This window comes from Salvia splendens, chromosome 1 (genome assembly GCF_004379255.2).
Source record: "Salvia splendens isolate huo1 chromosome 1, SspV2, whole genome shotgun sequence".
Lineage (NCBI taxonomy): Eukaryota > Viridiplantae > Streptophyta > Magnoliopsida > Lamiales > Lamiaceae > Salvia > Salvia splendens.
In genome coordinates, this window is record NC_056032.1 from 2609465 (window position 1) to 2626542 (window position 17078).

At 36.1% G+C, this 17078-nt stretch overlaps 2 protein-coding genes across 4 annotated transcripts; one reads left to right on the forward strand and one right to left on the reverse strand.

Moving 5' to 3' along the window:
* Positions 1-4596: 4596 nt before the first annotated feature.
* On the forward strand, positions 4597-5322 carry LOC121793805 (FCS-Like Zinc finger 15-like). The gene is made up of 2 exons (XM_042191843.1): positions 4597-4880; positions 4962-5322. Exons 1-2 carry the CDS (start codon positions 4699-4701, stop codon positions 5149-5151), a joined length of 372 nt encoding a protein of 123 aa, XP_042047777.1. The 5' UTR covers positions 4597-4698; the 3' UTR covers positions 5152-5322.
* Positions 5323-7366: 2044 nt separating this feature from the next.
* Positions 7367-15251, reverse strand: LOC121807993 (cysteine-tryptophan domain-containing zinc finger protein 3-like). 3 transcript variants are annotated; one of them, XM_042208329.1, is made up of 12 exons: positions 14698-15251; positions 13799-13871; positions 13581-13711; positions 13145-13492; positions 12830-12926; positions 11758-12763; positions 11005-11426; positions 9335-10905; positions 8998-9155; positions 8555-8715; positions 8059-8213; positions 7367-7961 (listed from the first exon to the last, which is right to left on the reverse strand). In XM_042208329.1, the coding sequence occupies exons 1-12, from the start codon at positions 14785-14787 to the stop codon at positions 7752-7754; spliced, it is 4422 nt and encodes a 1473-aa protein (XP_042064263.1). In that variant the 5' UTR covers positions 14788-15251; the 3' UTR covers positions 7367-7751. The 3 variants fall into 3 exon arrangements, with proteins under 3 accessions (XP_042064263.1, XP_042064269.1, XP_042064260.1); XM_042208335.1 differs by having other exon boundaries at positions 11758-12926; positions 13581-13643; XM_042208326.1 differs by having other exon boundaries at positions 11758-12926.
* Positions 15252-17078: the final 1827 nt, after the last annotated feature.

The following is a 17078-nucleotide window of genomic DNA, read 5'->3' on the forward strand; positions in this document are numbered from 1 at the left end:
GAGCATATTGGATGATGGGAATAGATGATGTGGACGTCGGAATTGAGCATGCTTTTTGAGCTTTTGGAATATTGATGTACTATTATGTTAAGGCCATGATCAATTCCAAGGGCGGAGCCACATGATATGAATAGGGGGCAAATGCCCCTCCTCAAAGTATGTTAGTTATACTATTTTGTTCTTCAATTTTTAAAATTTTCCAATTTCCTCCATATTTGTCCCACCTTAAACTTCTAAAATTTCATTATGTATATATTTCTGCCCCTTCTGAATTAAATTCCTGGATCCGCCCTTGATAAATTCTGATGTGAATTCCGATTCGACCGATAGTTAGATGGCTAGACCGGTTGAACTATGAACCGTTGTCTCGTCGATTCGCTTGTCGTTCTGATTTTTAAAACATTGTCTTAAATCATGGGAAATTATTGTAGAAAAATAATAAAACAATGATTTTGTCACTTAAACAATCTCCCCAACCTGTTTCGCAAGTACCGGGCAAATTTCAAGTCACTCCGCATGCACCGGCAAAATTCAAGTAATTTTAAGAACGTTTTCCGATTTCCATTTTTTAAATATATTGTTCTCTATTTATTCCACGATGATTCGAATTAGATGGATAGCCATTCTATTTAAGAAGCTCAATTATAATTCACTAATGTTAACTTTTGGAGGTCACGTTAGATATTCCATAATTTAGCCCAAATTTGACCTCATGGAAAAATTGAAAAAAACTTGTTAAAATTGCGGCTAGTTTTCAAAGTTGAAAATTTGACCAAAGTTCTAGATTTTCTTGGGTAATTAACACTTGTTTAAATTTGTAATGAAATAGAGAAGGAGGTGAACTCACAAAAAGTAATGTGTTGGGATAAATTTCCCATCTAGTAATAATAAAAGATGTCAACCTACAGTTACATTTATATCTTGATTCACTGGACAACTTCAAAGCTATTTAGAAGATATTTGTGGAGCTCAAATTTATTAATTTTCGATTTGGAACTTATCATCTTAATTAATTAGACGACCTAATTAAAGAGATATTATTTGATATATTCATTGCAAGGGATAATTATAAACAAGTGCTTCTAACCATACGAAATTATTGGCATCAAATTAGGTATATGTGTTATCAAGCTTCACATATGCAAAAATGAACAAGCAAAAAAAGATGGAATCTTAATAGGACCCAAAATATATTACGATGCCAGCCACTTCAAAAACAAGATTAAAAAAAGTACTTTTCCATTAATTCAATTTGATATAACAGGTTTTTCATACATTAGCTGAACTTATAATTAAAAGTGATACTATTAGAGAGATCTCACTTTCTTAAACTCAGTTATACATTTTGAATTTCGTTGCAATTTATTACTCCAGTATAATTAAGCGTATATACTTCATCTTGAATAAATTCCGAAATTTTAAATCGATTCGGGAAGATTTTATTTAAATTGGCTTAATTAATCATTACACTCTCTTTATTAAATTGTCCCTATGACATTTTAAAAGATAATTAAAAGGAATTTGAGTTAAAAGATTTATTATACAATTACATCCAATGAAAAACAAACATTTTCTTTGATATGAGATACTCCCTCCGTCCGGCAGGAGTCTCGTTCACTTTTCTGTACTCGTTTTATAAAAATGATATTCCCTCCGTCCCAACTTAATTGTCACTCTTTTCCATTTCGGTCCGTCCCAACTTAATTGTTACACTTCATTTTTACCATAAATGGTAAGTAGGTTCCACTAACTTTTCCAACCAACTTTTCTTTACATTTCTTAAAACTCGTGCCCACTCTAAGAGTGACAATTAAGTTGGGACGAATGGAGTAATAAATAGTTAATGTAGAGAAATGGTAAAGTAAGAGAGAAAATATTCTAGAAAATAAATAGGCAAAATTTATGCGGAATTTTTAGTGTGGAAAATCCAATTTGAAAAGTTGATAATTTTTAAGATCATTTTTACACATTGTGGAAAATACCAATTTTTTATAAAAATTCGTGATTTTTCTAATAAATTTTATTTCGAAAATGTAGATATGCCCTACAATCTTTATTTTATGGAGTACTTATCTTATATGCATGGTCCATGGACACTGAGTAAAAAGAAGATGGATATATCTTTATATTATATGCATGGATATCTTTATATTATATTATATTAAGTTATGATTAATTTGTTCGGATATTATTAAACCATATTAATTTTTGACATAGCATCACATCAAAATCTCAATATAAAACTCAGAATAAAAATAAGAACATGAATTCGAACAATTGAATGGTTTGGAATAATTTTTTTTATAAAATAAATGCTCCAAAGCTATTAGATGGGCGCAGTTGTATTACTCTTGGCCTATGGTGTTTCAATATTAATAGAAATGACTATAAAAATAAACTCCTAATCTATTGGTCTTCTACTCTTCTTTTTCCAATCTAATTAAGTTAGTTGGTCCCCAGCTATTCCTATCAAATTTGAAAATAAATAACGAAAAATATGTCGCAATTTCTTTCTCGATCTATCCACTATCATTTTTCATTTATAGTAGTGTCCACACAACTCAATTTTTTTCATAAAATGAGAACTTTTTACTATATTCACATGTCACCAACTATTAATTTTTTTTATACATTTAATTTAATTTTAATACTTTAAATTATTTACATAATTACTTTTACAAATTACATAAAATTCTAAATCATATCAGTAATTTTATTAATTTATTCAAATTAAGGTGTAGAACAATGTACGCATTATGTTAACGAAATATAAGTAACACTAGTTAACTTCGGAGTTCTGATGGGATCCGGTGCATTAGTGCTGGTATGATCGCACCCTATAAGTAACACTAGTTACGTTCAAGAAATTTTACATAAAAATCAAAGTTCGATTATGAGCCTTACTAGTCATGTTGATGGAATACAAGCTTATAATAAAGTTGCAGATCTCACGACAATATTTTCTCAAATGAATTGAATTGTTCATATGATAATGATAACAGTGACTTTGATAGAAAATGAAAAACCTTGAAAAAAGGAGGTAGAAATCAAAATGAAATCATACATCTCTAAAATAATCATGTTCTAATTTTAGTCCCAAATCTCATTATACAAAGTGCAAATCCCGTAATTAATTACTCCCTCCGTCCCTGAAAATTTGTCCCAACTTTCCTTTTTCGTCCGTCCCCCAAAATTTGTCCCATTTCACTTTTACCATTTTTGGTAGTGGACCCCACATTCCACTAACTCATTCCTACTCACATTTTATTATAAAACTAATATATAAAAGTCAAGCCCACATTCCACTAACTTTTTCAATCCACTTTCCATTACATTCCTTAAAACCCGTGCCCGGTCAAACCGGGACGAATTTTGGGGGACGGAGGTAGTAGTATTTTATTGCATGACCCACTCTAACTTCTATATAAACAAAATAATCATATTTTTTTTATAATATCACTGTATTATATTGTATTTTCTCTGTCCCACTCTGAGTGACACATTTTTCTTTTTGGGGTGCCTCACTCTAAATGACACATTTTTCTTTTTGGGATGTCTCACTCTAAATGACATATTTCTAAATATATAAACATAATTCTCTCTACTTTTTTCTTATTTATTACTTTATTCTTTCTACTTTAATATGCACTACTAGTACTTTCATACTTAATATATGTTGATATTGCAAAAATAAAAATGCAATTGAAATCAGTGTGGAACACTAAATTTGAACTAATTCAATAGTAAGTTTAGTCTTTGTATTAGTAGTTTGGTTATTGTGATGCAATATGTATTTATTTCATGCCATTCATGTGAGCATCAATGTGTAACTATTTCATAGTCATCCAATACGACTCCATTAGACAGAATTTTAAAAGAGATTTTGGAAAAGTTAAAGTTCAGGTTGTCAACCACAATTACAAAAATTTAAAAAGATGGAATATGACTAATACTAAATACAATTACAAAATGTATGAATACAAAAAAAAAGCCACAATTACAAAAATATGGTGCAAACCTTAAAGATTCGAACTTTACCAATCTAAGGAGTGTGATCGAGTAACAGGAGACTCGTTCATCCTTAATAAATGGTCAATGAATCAATCTCTATCTTTAGGTATGCAACAAGTTTAAATCTTTAGGTCCGTCGGTAAAATATCCTTGTTCTAATAAAAAAAAATCGGACTTTACTTTTTAATACTAATATTTATAGTCCTTCTTCTATTCAAAAAACAGTTTTGAAATATAAGTAGGAATGAGTTAATGAAATATGAGGTCCATTATCAAAAATGGTAAAAGTGAAATAGGATAAATTATGTGGGATGGATTGAAATGGAAAAATGTGACAAAATTATCGAGGGAGTAATTGAGAATATTAAAAACATTGTTATTCAGCATTCTACAGTGAAGGAAGCGAACAAAAATTTGTACGGCCGCTCAGCAGTAAAATGCCACAAACGACAGTAAAGAAAAAGTGTTGCATCAGACACAAAACGACAAAAACCAAAACGCACGAAATCGGAATGAAAAAGAATTGAAAAAATAAAAAATGGAAATGGTGAAACAGATTGATAGCTATAAAACGGGTACGTGGCAGTTATCAAGCACTGCACCATCTCTCTTCGAAAACCCCTCAAACTCCACTCCACCATCTTTCCGCCACCACTCCTCCGCCGCATCAACGCCCGGGAACATGAGATGGTAGGCTTAAGCGTGATCCTCGAAACCTACAGAGACCTCTCCGTCAAAAGAAGCCCCCAAATTCTCAGCAAAGGCGTCATGATCATCAAACCTAATTCCTCTCCTGCCTCTGGATTTCTCGATAATTGCTTCCTCTGCCGCCGCAAATTATTGCCAGGAAATGACATATTCATGTACAAGTAGGTTTCCGTTTCTTCAATCGTGTTGTAAATTTTGTAATTTGGAGTAATTGATTACTGAGCTGTTTCGTGTAATTGCAGAGGGGATAGGGCATTTTGCAGTGTGGAGTGCAGGTACAGGCAGATTTTCATGGACGAAGAGGAGAGCTTATGCGAAAAGAGTGTTTGTACGTTGGAGTACACCTGTTCAGCTTCCGCCACGTCATCACCGTCGCCGTCGTCGTCGTCTTCCCGCAGCGTCAAGGGAGGGAGAGCTCCGTTTGCGTATTGAAGGAAGAGTGTGTGTTTTTCCGTTTCTGCCCTTTGTTGATAGCGTTTCTATCCCGACCCAGCCAGGGACTGTTTTGTCATCTCATCGTTTACCACTGGAGGAGATTTTGGAAGGGTGTTTCTGGATGTTCGAAATTCAACCAAATACGAAAATAAAATCAATATTCACAAACTCATCTTCTTTTGTGGAGTATTTTATTATTATAAAATTAATATTTAAAATAAGACATACAGTACTTCATAATTTTTACTCATACTAATAACATTAGGGATATTTAATACAGGTTCAATTCAATTATCATAAGATTACAAACATATGAAACTTGGGACATGTTTGGATAAGGACACGTTTGTCGTTATCACAAATTTAAATAATGTCCCTAAATTAGTTTTGTCGTATTATTCAAAATGTTTGATATTATCGTGTTAGTAATTAGATTTTTTTTTAAACTATTAGGGCATCCAAAATTCTCCCCAAAATCCATCGGTAACACATTTTTCCCTTGTCAAATTAGCATTTTAAATTTCGGTCTACGAAATCCTCAAAATTAAAATCATGTTAAGGTGTTAACCCTTTGGTTATTCGTGAAGATCGGGTCCTCGGAGATGTCAACCCAGCACCTAGTCAGAACGATCGTCTCATCTAGGTTATACCTCTTGAGACCGACGGGGTGAAGCTTCTCCTTGGCTTTGCCCTTCCCCCTTTGTGCGCGAGTTGGTAGGCTCCTTGAGAGGGGACTGCGTCGCCTCCATGTCCGAAATCTCGTATTCGTTGGCATTGACTGAGAAATCAGCGACTGGGTTGATGTTTGAGCCATGCATTCCTGGGGTACTTAGATCTTGGGTATCCATGATCAGCTAATACACGTTTCCATAGTTTCTTGTATCGGCAAAGTTGGGATCCCATCCCGCAATTTGGCAAAAGTTGTAGTGCTGAGCAGTCGGGGTCATGGATCTCAATTGGGGACTATCAGGTAACACTGGGGGACCGTCGGAGAACATTCGAGATCCGTTAGAGGACCATCGGTATTCCTTTTTTTGTGAGTGGAGACAAATAGATGAGATGAGAAGAGATTGGAGTGATGGGGTGATGGAATGAGGTGTAAAGTGGGGTATTTATAAAGTAAAAATCATGTACTCCTTCCGTCCCATAAAAACATGTTCATTTGAAATAGCACGAGAACTAATGCACATTCGATAATGTTAAGAGATGGGAGGAGAAGAGTAATCAAAGTAGTGTTACTGGATAATGATTAGTGAGATTTACATTATTATTATAGTGTTTAATGAATTGTAATGGTGCGTCATATTGTAAATAAATTGATATATATGAGTAATGAGTTGGGGACAACTTTCCATAAATGAAAATGTTCATATTTTTATAGATGGACATAAATGGAAAGTGCAAATATTTTACTGGACGGAGCCACGGAGGCAGTATAAAATATAGAAAAATATATTTAAATCCATCAACAGAAACCGCGCGCAATAGAGCCGTGAAAACCGCTGCCCGCGAACAGCGAGCGCCGATCAAGCTGTCGCCCCCCGCCCGGTGTCCCCCAAATGCCCACTTGTAATAGCGCCGCACGCGGCCTACCGAAAAACCGACGCTCATGTGAATGCTCTCAGTAACTTTTTCCATCTCTGAACTTTATTACTACTATACCCCAACTCTTTTTTTCTTTTCTTTTTTCGTTTAATTCCTAGCATTTGTTTACAGATTAAGTTGAAAAAAAATAGTATATTTTTCTTTTAAACTATATAGTCATGTCTTGAGCATGACTTTACTGCATTAGGAATCTGTTCCCAGAACTTTAATTCTATACCATACTCATTTATCTATTTTTATTGTTCCAATTTGTTTCAAGATTAAATAAAAAAAACTAATAAAAACAAATTGTTAAAATTTGTTAAATTTCTGTTGTTCAATCAACTTGTTGAAGAAGTTTGAATGTCTTCTTAGTCACCTAACATGAAATATTTAGTTCTCGATAAAAGAGTAGATGGTATCAATTTGAGTCCTTTAAATAATGGGAAAATTGATATTTAAAAATCATAATTTTTTATTAATTTCTGAACATTCTCAGTAACTTTTAAAAGTAGCGGACTAAATTATAGTTTTGGTACATTTCTAAATTGTTCCATGCAATTAAAATTTTGATGAAATGCCCTCGAAAAAGTTGTACTACCATAAATAATATACATAAAAATGTGTATGATGGTGAAAATATTGATAGTCCCTCAATGGAAAGGACTGATATTGATTTCTCAAATTTGACTAATGTTATCTTTCATCTAACCTATCAATGATCTATAATATAACCTACAATATCAAAACTGCACTCTCATTCGAGCTCTGAATCTCGTCGATCGAAACCCGTTCCCGGACAAGGGTTTCGAGCATGTTTTGCCCTAATCTTATGAACAAGAAGAAGCAACCCAAAAATGCTTTTACAAGAATGGAGAAAGTGATCCCATTTTGTACACATGTACAGAAATACAATTAGCTGTTATGTGTTTTGTTTTTGTTCACCTGATTCAGTAGCCGCCTTTGACGGCCGGGAATAAACGAGCGTAACATAGTGTGTATCTTGACTAGTCTCAATCGCCACGAAGACCTTGGTGGTTGGAGTTAAACGCGAGCCTTACCAAACGCACGAGCTCCTGTACATCTTGAAAACCGAAGTCGACAACTCTCTTGATCGAAGCAATCGCATCTCTGTTCTGAGACTTTTTGAGTTTGACGTGGGCGGCTGCAAACACGTCCTGCGATTTCTTGGCAGCTTCCATTGCAGAGTTGACATCTTTCGTCTACGGAAGGATAGCTTAAATTCATATTCATGCCAAAGATGAAAGCAACCACAGCAAAGCAGAAAGGGACTGCATTAATTTGGTAAATCTGACTTACAAAATCGAGCAGCCGGACAAAGTTGGGGCGGTTGTGAGGCACTATGACATGATTCGCAGCATGAGGGCCACTGCCTTTAGACAATGCAGCCTTGTCCGCCATTGCTAAATTATTTAAGTTATCAACATCAGAAGCAGAAGATGACGGAGATTCACCTAATCAGAAGAGCAAATGTAGCATCAATAGCAATATCATCTCCATAGTCTAATAACGTTGACGAGCATATCTATAAACAACTAAAGAGGGATAAAGATATTCCGCAACATTAGGTTCGTTATTAAGACCTGAAAGTGACCGAGTAAGTCCTAATAGATGGAATTCATTTGCTGATAGTGCAGATAGGTTAATGCGGCGAAGTGATTTCGAAGGGGGTTCATAGAAGTAGTTCATGTAAAAGAGTATGTCAGCCTTTCGAGTAGAATAGGTTACTCCAACCATACAGTCCAAATTTTGGGTATGGTGACTGACAAAGATTCAAGAAAACGAGATATCATACCTTGTGGAATCATTTGCAGACTCGATTGCAAATCTTGGCAAAATCTGCTAGCTGATGAGCTTTTGCAATAAACTACCTTCAGGTAAGCCACCTCCATGCATTTATACGCCAAAGCAGCGAAGGCCAATTCATGGCCTTTTTCATATTCACTTGCACATATTCTGCAGAGTATGTAAAGCTAATGAGAAATCCCAAAATAAGTAGTCATCATATCAGAGATTATTCTCAGAAGAACAATACTACAATCCCCCAAGATTGACGACTTGAATCCCGAATATTTTGCTATCCATGTAAAAGCTTGGTTATGAATTTTGCATTTTCACAATAAACTTCAGATTGCTACCCCTTCCCTTAAACAGGTCTTACCCCGATAATATATCAACCCAAAGTTTGCCACTGAATGAGAAGTTGCAAAGGACCCAGGTTCTGAGTATCCAACTTACTTGCAAAGTTGGGCAGAAACACCATACGTTTGCATTGGACTCATCTCCATCTGTTTAATAGGCTCTGCATCGCAGGCTTCTAGAAGCGAAGCTCCATGAAGAAACTTTAGGGCAGCTTTAAAGTATTCATAATTACTTTCAGAAGTAAAACCAGAGTTCTGCAAGCAGTCACCTACAGAAGTTAGATACTGTAGAGAAGATGTACGGAAGAGTAATCAAACGTTAGATATGGTAGAGCAGATGTACAGAAGAGTAAACATCCAACATAAATTCAAATAACTGACACTTTGGAAGAGAAGGATAACTGTGCAAACAGATTTGGAAGCAGAAAAATGACCTTAATTAGATCAGCATGACTTCTAAGTCCTTCTGCTTCTTTTAGGATGTCTCCAGCTTCTTTCAAAGCAGTAGATGCAATAGCACCAGAGACATTCTTGTTCCAAAGGCTTGCATCAAGATGCAAAGATTGTTGCTCTGCTTCTTTATTAACAGTGTTTTCGTTAGTAGTGTCTTTTCGAGACTTTGATGTATCACTAGTTACAGAATTATCATGGGGTCTTGAGTCCAAAGGACTTCCTTTCAAGGGACCCCCGGGTCCTGATGCAAGTTTGCTAGGACGAACTGTGCCTTGTTTATCTCCCTGACGCAAATCAATGCGAACCTTTCCGCTCCACGGTTCTTTCTCACAGGAACTTTGCTCTATTCTTCTTGGAGGATCATGTTTACGGCTCTGCTGCACAGCACCACTGCTGCAGGGATTATGCAATACTAAATCATTCTTGTCACCTTCTCTCTGTATAGATTGTTTCTCACTTCTGCTGGCCTTCGATTTTCTGACATTGTTCTTACCAACAACAGGACTGTTTTTAACAGACTTGAGGCTGAGATCATTGGAGAGAGGATGCCTCATGTTACTCAATGCTTCATGTTTGGGTGCAGGATGGTTGTCGTCGATGGGTGTCTCTTTGTTCAGTTTGGTCTTTGAATCTGAAAGTTTCGAGCCATTGTCATTGGTTAGACCAGATTTTCTCCTCCTAACTGTGTCAAATTCGGAACTCCTGTCCATCTCCTGTTTCTTCACACTGCTTACTGCACCAGCACACCTGAACCTAAAATCAACTTTCCCTGAAGTTTCGGTCATCATTGGTAACACCTGGTTTGGATAGAGCATCCTCATGGGAGACGAAGAAACTGACTCCTCTGGTGAGCCTTTCACCTCAGCGTAGCTAAGCCTGTTTTTACGGGAATCGGAAATCTTGGAGGAGCTTGAAGTGGCAGCCATCGACAGCTGCTCACACCCTAAATCCTTTCTCAGTTCATCTATATCTTCAATAGTGAGACGCATCTTTGCTATAGGTTTCTTCACCTGCTGTCCATTCTTCTTGATGTTCCTATCTGTCAGATATTCTCTATCCCCCAATTCCACACTTCTTTTCAAAATATCACCACCCTGACTTACTCTGAACCCATCATCTTCATTATGACATACACGCGGTTTCTTGTCTCTATGAACATGACCATCCTTACTGTTCTCGTTGACCGAAACTTTTCTTTCTTGGCAGTACACATTATCCTTCAATTTTATCTTTTTAGCTGTTACTTGTCCAGTGTTACACGTCTCCACACCCAGCGGCCCATTATGTTGTAAATCACGCATAGTTTTTTCATGCTTCACGTTAATTTGGATATTGCCCGGTCCAGCAGAGATCACTTCTTTTTTAATACTCTTTTTCTTCCCACTCTTCACAGTTGCATTAGTCAGCAAACCTAGTGTCGCATTGTGTCCATTATCAAGAAGATCATTGTTGAACGTAGGCACATCTTTAGACTTAATCCTTTTTGTTTGCTCCTTCCCCTCTAAATACTCACCCGACTCCTGCTTGATTTTCTTCCTCAGATTTGAATCAGCTGCAGAATGTTGTAGTCATCCATCAGCAAAGAAAAACCCTCACAGTCAAGAAAGTACATAGAGAGCAACAGGCCGGAAGCTATAAATAGACGACATACCTTCTGGCAGATGCTCTCCTTTTCGTTTATTTAGTTTGGCTAAACCGGATGCTGTTTTACTCGGGTGCTGCATATCCGTTTGGTCTGTGAAATTTCCTCTAGCAAGAGGCGGCTTCACATCCTTCATGCCATCGTGTTCCAAATCCGACAGTGGCATTTGCATTTGATTTTTAGAATGGAGTGGATAACTCGCGCCGACTGCAGTCTGTCTTTTTTGCAGTTTCTTCTTCTTCACTGGATCAGACGCAAAGTTTTGACGGTCCTGATTGAAACCGTGCGCAGTAGTTGTAGCTGCACCGACTACAGATCCATCAGCGTGAGCTTGGGAATTATGTTGATTTTGAGGGACGGGAATTTTATACAGTGTGCGAAGAGCTGCTGTAGTTTCATCTTCAGGAATGCCACAGCGATTATGTTCTGGACTGCAGGTTAAGATAGCTGAGATCATGTTCCTGCTTAATTGACTTTGCAATTTTTACTGACTTGTAAAACATTGCAATTACAACATCCCAAATTTTTCCAGCAATAAAGCTATGTGGTTTCATTAGTATGTCCAACAGCATCTTAGTAGTATACATCGAACAGATTTTGCTGAAAATTTGGGGGCTGTTGTAATTGCAAAAAAAAAGTAGAAGGTGGTGTTGCAATAACAAAATTAGAAGCTCTATACTTTCATTAACGGAATCAAACTGTAGAACTAAATAAATATAACGACTAAATCACGAAAGATGACATGCCAATCAAGAAACTTACAGCCAGTTTTGCATGCTGCATAACCACTTCTCAGGAAGTTGCTCCGGATCCATGCCATATGGTAGGAGACGCCATGTCTCACAGCGGTCACATAAAACCCACTCTTCTTTTATAACCACAGGATTTACCACTGTCTGCTCGAACCCACCTAAGGTTCCTTCCTTAGAAGGTACTGCTGCAGACGAAGGCTCTACCATACGACTGTCAGACGGCGCAACGTCTATATGTTTCTTATTACTTAACCTCTCCTTTGGTTTATCAGCAAGTGCAGGTTTCGTTTTCACATAATCAACAGAGGCCTTGCCTGATAAATGTTTTGGGTTCTCCATATGATCTACACTTGTCTGAACCTCATCTTTTTGGCCGAGCTGAGCATCCTTCCTTCCACTGGATTTCTTTTTGGGTATGAGAAGATCGCCATCCCTGAAACTATCCGATTTCAAAGCTTTATTTCCACTACTTTGACTTACTTTTGTCTTTTTTCCACCTTCAACTGATAAGCTCCCCACTGGATGAGTATCAGACTCATATAGACCAGTTCTCAAAGTCGAGTCGTCCATGACATTTTCAACCCTTTCTCCTTCAGAATAAGTTTTGAATGATTGATAACTTCCTTTACCTCTGCTCTTGCCATGATCAACTGAAACATCCTTATGAGGAATCGTAGCCCTATGTTCCTCGATTTTCTCTAAAGAAGTGCATTGCGGTTCTAGTTGCTCATACTTGCCATCCCTCTGGCTAGAAGTGTGTTCAAAGGACACATCCTTAAGTGAATCACCAGAAACAGCTCGTCCTTTTTCCTTATTCTTACTTACCCTCCTCTTATTAATTAGAATATTGTTATCTGAATTTTTAGCTCCATCGGGCAAAGATTTGCATCTGAAGTCGTAGAATGGCTGCTTGCTGCACTCCATGTTATCACCATGCAAAGTTTTCTTTTCACAACCATCGAGATCCTCTCCATTATCTTTCAATTTGTTGTCAAAAGCCTTTGCCTTCTTCCCCCCTGGAGCATCGTTATTCAAGATCTTAATCGATATAGCAGAATTCTTGGGAGCAGCTTTATACTCACCTTCTAACTTATACTCTCTTTCGGTCGTTAAGTTTAGCAAATCTTCACACAGAGGTGAAAGAAGCAACCCATCAGACATTGGAAAAGAAGTCATCGTCTGGACCAAAGAATAACAAAAAAAATATGTGATCAATCAACAAGGTCCAATCTGGAAATGCGTGACTATTAAAACAAGGTCAAAATAATTAAGATGTCATTATCCTCTGACAAATACAGGTAGCAGTGTTCACCAATAAAAATTACATACTAGCCTGAAACGAAAGATGGAAAATCAGAATGCATAACCTGTAGCAAAAAAAATCAAAGAAAACACACCTCGAGTATGTAGGCTGGAGATTCAGCAAGTCTTTCACGCGTTTCGAAAAGCAACTCATCACTTTCATCTTGACTATTACCCTCTGAGGAAGATGGAGACGTGAGCCCTAGACTGAGTATTTGAGCATTATATCGAGCCGCCCTTTCAGGTCCCACCTTGATGCGAACTTTCAGCGTTCTTTGATCTAGCGGATTGGCTAACTTACTAGAAGGAAGTTCAACTTTTCCTGGGAATGTTTCAGAAACTTCACTAGAAGGCAATGTTGCCTTTTGTCTGCTTGAGCGCACACTGGGGGAAGATACATCATCCCTCCGAGTTGAAGGTGTGACTGATTTAGTGGTGGGTCCCTGTGGTAATACCGCCCATAGTGCTGAGTAAATGAAAATTTCCCACACATGCGTGTGAACCATTAATTAATGACTGTATCATATATACCTCTGCACAGGCATTAGGAGATCTAGGCAAGTGAGAATTTTGAACTCTTGGAGGAGATTTTTGCTGCGACCAAATTGAAGGAGAGCGTTGATAAGTGGGTAAAAACGAGCCATATCCACCAAATTTTGACCCTGCAGAAGCCACCAAAAAATTATTTGGGGCATTGAATATGGACGGGTTTGAGGAGAAGACAGCAATCAGTCTGATACTGCACTCACCCAAATTTTCTGCAGATACACCGCCTTCGAAATCTTTCTGCAGATGTCCCAATATGCTCTGAACCTTCTCTCCCTTTCAAAAGCAAGATTCAAAAAGTGGTCAATGTAGTTCGATAAAACTAAATACGAGAAGATAAAAGAGCATCCAAATCATTCGACATAAATAACTGATTGCCACACAAGGTTTAGTAGTTAGAAAACAGGCTATTAAAATAATCATGTGCTTGTATATGAATAAAATTCAATGTGTTAAAAGAGTTCATAATACAACGAAAAAAATATGATTCATCCTGATTATGATTATAGACAGGATTACTTCTATCAAACACCAAAATGACATTTTAAAGTGGCAAAGAGATCACAAATGCCATTCTTTTCCATCTTCTACCAATCCAAGCCAAACAAAAGTAGCGCTGCATTCACTTTACATTAGATGCACCTTCTTGTCAATGTGGTTACTTAGATGATCATCTCATTCAGTTCATCAATTTAGTCAATCAAACTTTGATTTTCAAATCAAGGTCAAGCACATTCAACTCAAAAGTTTACAGTAGCAAGATGATCACAAATGTTGTTCTTTTCATCTTCTACCAATCCAAAACAAACAAAACAGACCACATTAATTCACTTTAGATTAGATGCATCTTCTCATCATTAATTGATCATCTCATTCAGTTCATATTAGCCAATCAGATTAGCATTCCAAAACAAGGTCAAGCACATTCAACTGCAACCTCATTCCACACACCAACACTTGATCTATCCACCCCGGATTATCAAGCATGTAAAGCTGCACTTCTCTGTCAGTGAACAACTTCAAAAGCAACATAGTAAATTGCACTATTTGTCCAACATTGAACATAACTAATTGCCATAGAGGCAAGGGAAGAAACTCATACAATGTAAGAGAGAGCAACATCAGGGTCAATGTTTGCATCATCACTGTAATAGCAAGTCTCTCCTTCTTCAAGCTCAGGCTCCTGAACCATCCTGGCCCACAAATAACCCAAAACCCTAACCCTAAACCTCCCCCGAATTTCTCAAATTCCCCCAAACCCAATTCCAACCTCTATCCTAAAATCAAGCATAATCACCACCCCGATTAAAGAACCAAACTTTAACCCCACAAAACACTCAAAAAAACCACTAATAAACACCCTCGAAAATGGAAACCCTAATCCAGAAACTGGGTGATCACCACCATTAACAGAAGCCCACGTGTTCCAGCCGAATGTATTCGCAATAAACTAGTAAAAGGAAACAAGTAGGCGCAATCCAAAAGAATCAATTTTTCGCTGGAATTGAGTAACGATCGTATCGATTCTCAATGTAATGCTCCTTATTTTGTTGTTTTTTTTGTTAATTTTAAGTGTAAGTATATATGTATGTATAATTTTTGTTGATGCAAAGAGACACCAAAATGAAGAAGGGAAGAAGGGGGGAGCATCGTGTTTCTTTTGTTTTTCTTTCCTTTTATTTTCCTTTTTCTCTCCCTCTCTTGTTGCTATCTTTATAATTAAATGTTAAATACCTCTTAATTTTTACTCTTCATTTGTTATTATCCTCTTAATCAATTTTAGAATTTAGCATTAAAAATTTGTCAAAAAAGAAGAGACCATTTTATGGAAATTCTAGCATTACGTCTATTAGTGAAATTTATTTATAAATATGATTATATGCTATCATTTTTTCAAAATGTAAATAATTATTTTCATTTAATTAAATTATTCATTTACTTTTTTATGAAAACAAATTTACGGTTTCATTGCCCGACACGTTATGATGCTTTAATTATACCAGAAGTTGGTCCATGTTTTTAATTGTGGTCTGATTGTCATAATTATTGACCTAACTGTCATGATTTTTAAACATACTTAACTCATTTTTGTAATGATGATTAATTTACTCATGACGATTAACTCATTTGGTCGTGTTTGGGACAAATCACAATCTTTTTGCAAAATATTGCAGTTTAAACGAATAAGTCAAGAATAAAACATTATTGATATGACTGAGTAAGTTTGAGTCAATTCAATAACAAAGTAGGGTTAATTATGTGTTACGATTAATTATAAATAGGGTGTTAAATCAATATAAAATTTTAAAAATATACTCCATGAATCTAGCTAGGGAAAAAATATTCCTATCTCTTTGTAAATTACATACTACTAGTATTATAAATAATCGTAAAACTTTGTGAGTCTTAAAGTCCCAATGGATTAGCACAATCATCAGTGTGTTTAGAATTAGGTTTGATAATTTCATATTAAAAAGGTTATACATTGCTTAATACTAAAAATTAAAATGGATTAGGGTACGCACTCGATTTGTAGCGCAAAAATAAGCGACATTAATAAAGTTTGCTTACGTAGTTTAATCAGACCTCCATAATGTCACTACACGCCAATATCCCCTATAAAGTAAAATGGATTAGGCCGATTGGCATCCTTAATTATTACGCACTTGATTTGTGGCGCGAAAATAAGCGACATTAATAAAGGTTGCTTACGTAGTTTGATCAGACCTCCATAATGTCACTACACGCCAATATCACCTATAAATTAAAATGGATTAGGACGATTGGCATCCTTAATTATTAAGCACTTGATTTGTGGCGTGAAAATAAGCGACATTAATAAAGGTTGCTTCAGACCTCCATAATATCACTACACGCCAGTATCACCTATAAATTAAAATGGATTAGGTCGATTGGCATCATTAATTATTACACACTCGATTCGTGGGTGCGAAAATAAGCGACATTAATAAAGTGTGCTTACGTAGTTTGATCAGATCTCCATAGTGTGCAGATACGCATACTTATTTTTTATTAACAAAAATAAAATATTAGTAGTATAATATATTACTTTCTTAGATGGATATTATGTAATGTTTGGTGTATTGTTATAAGGCACACTAATAATATTATTAAATCGAGTTAAGGGAACACATATATTTGACTTACATTTATAATAGTAAAGATAATTGCACATGTATATAATATTTTTAAATTTAATTAAATAAATCTATAAATTAATTTGTTATTCTATAACAATAAAGATGAAATGATGTGAATAATTTGTGACAGATTTTCAATTATTTTGAGCTTGATTTCAAATATACTCCTTTCGTTCCGGACTACTTGCACTTATTTCCTTTCTGGGCGTCCCAAGTTATTTGCACTCTTTCCATTTTTAGTAAAAATTATCACCTACAGCCGCAATTGTTGACTTTGCTATACACTCATTCCTTAATCTCCGTGCCGAAAAGGAAATGTGCA

Excerpts from the sequence above, each read along its gene's own strand:
- LOC121793805 (XM_042191843.1), top strand. The coding sequence starts at position 4,699 with ATGGTAGGCTTAAGCGTGATCCTCGAAACCTACAGAGACCTCTCCGTC. Across the intron at positions 4,881-4,961 it reads AATGACATATTCATGTACAA|AGGGGATAGGGCATTTTGCA; the intron begins GTAGGTTTCCGT and ends GTGTAATTGCAG.
- LOC121807993 (XM_042208326.1), bottom strand. The coding sequence starts at position 14,787 with ATGGTTCAGGAGCCTGAGCTTGAAGAAGGAGAGACTTGCTATTACAGT. Across the intron at positions 13,872-14,697 it reads ATGTTGCTCTCTCTTACATT|GGAGAGAAGGTTCAGAGCAT; the intron begins GTATGAGTTTCT and ends TGCTTTTGAAAG. Across the intron at positions 13,712-13,798 it reads TGTATCTGCAGAAAATTTGG|GGTCAAAATTTGGTGGATAT; the intron begins GTGAGTGCAGTA and ends TGGCTTCTGCAG.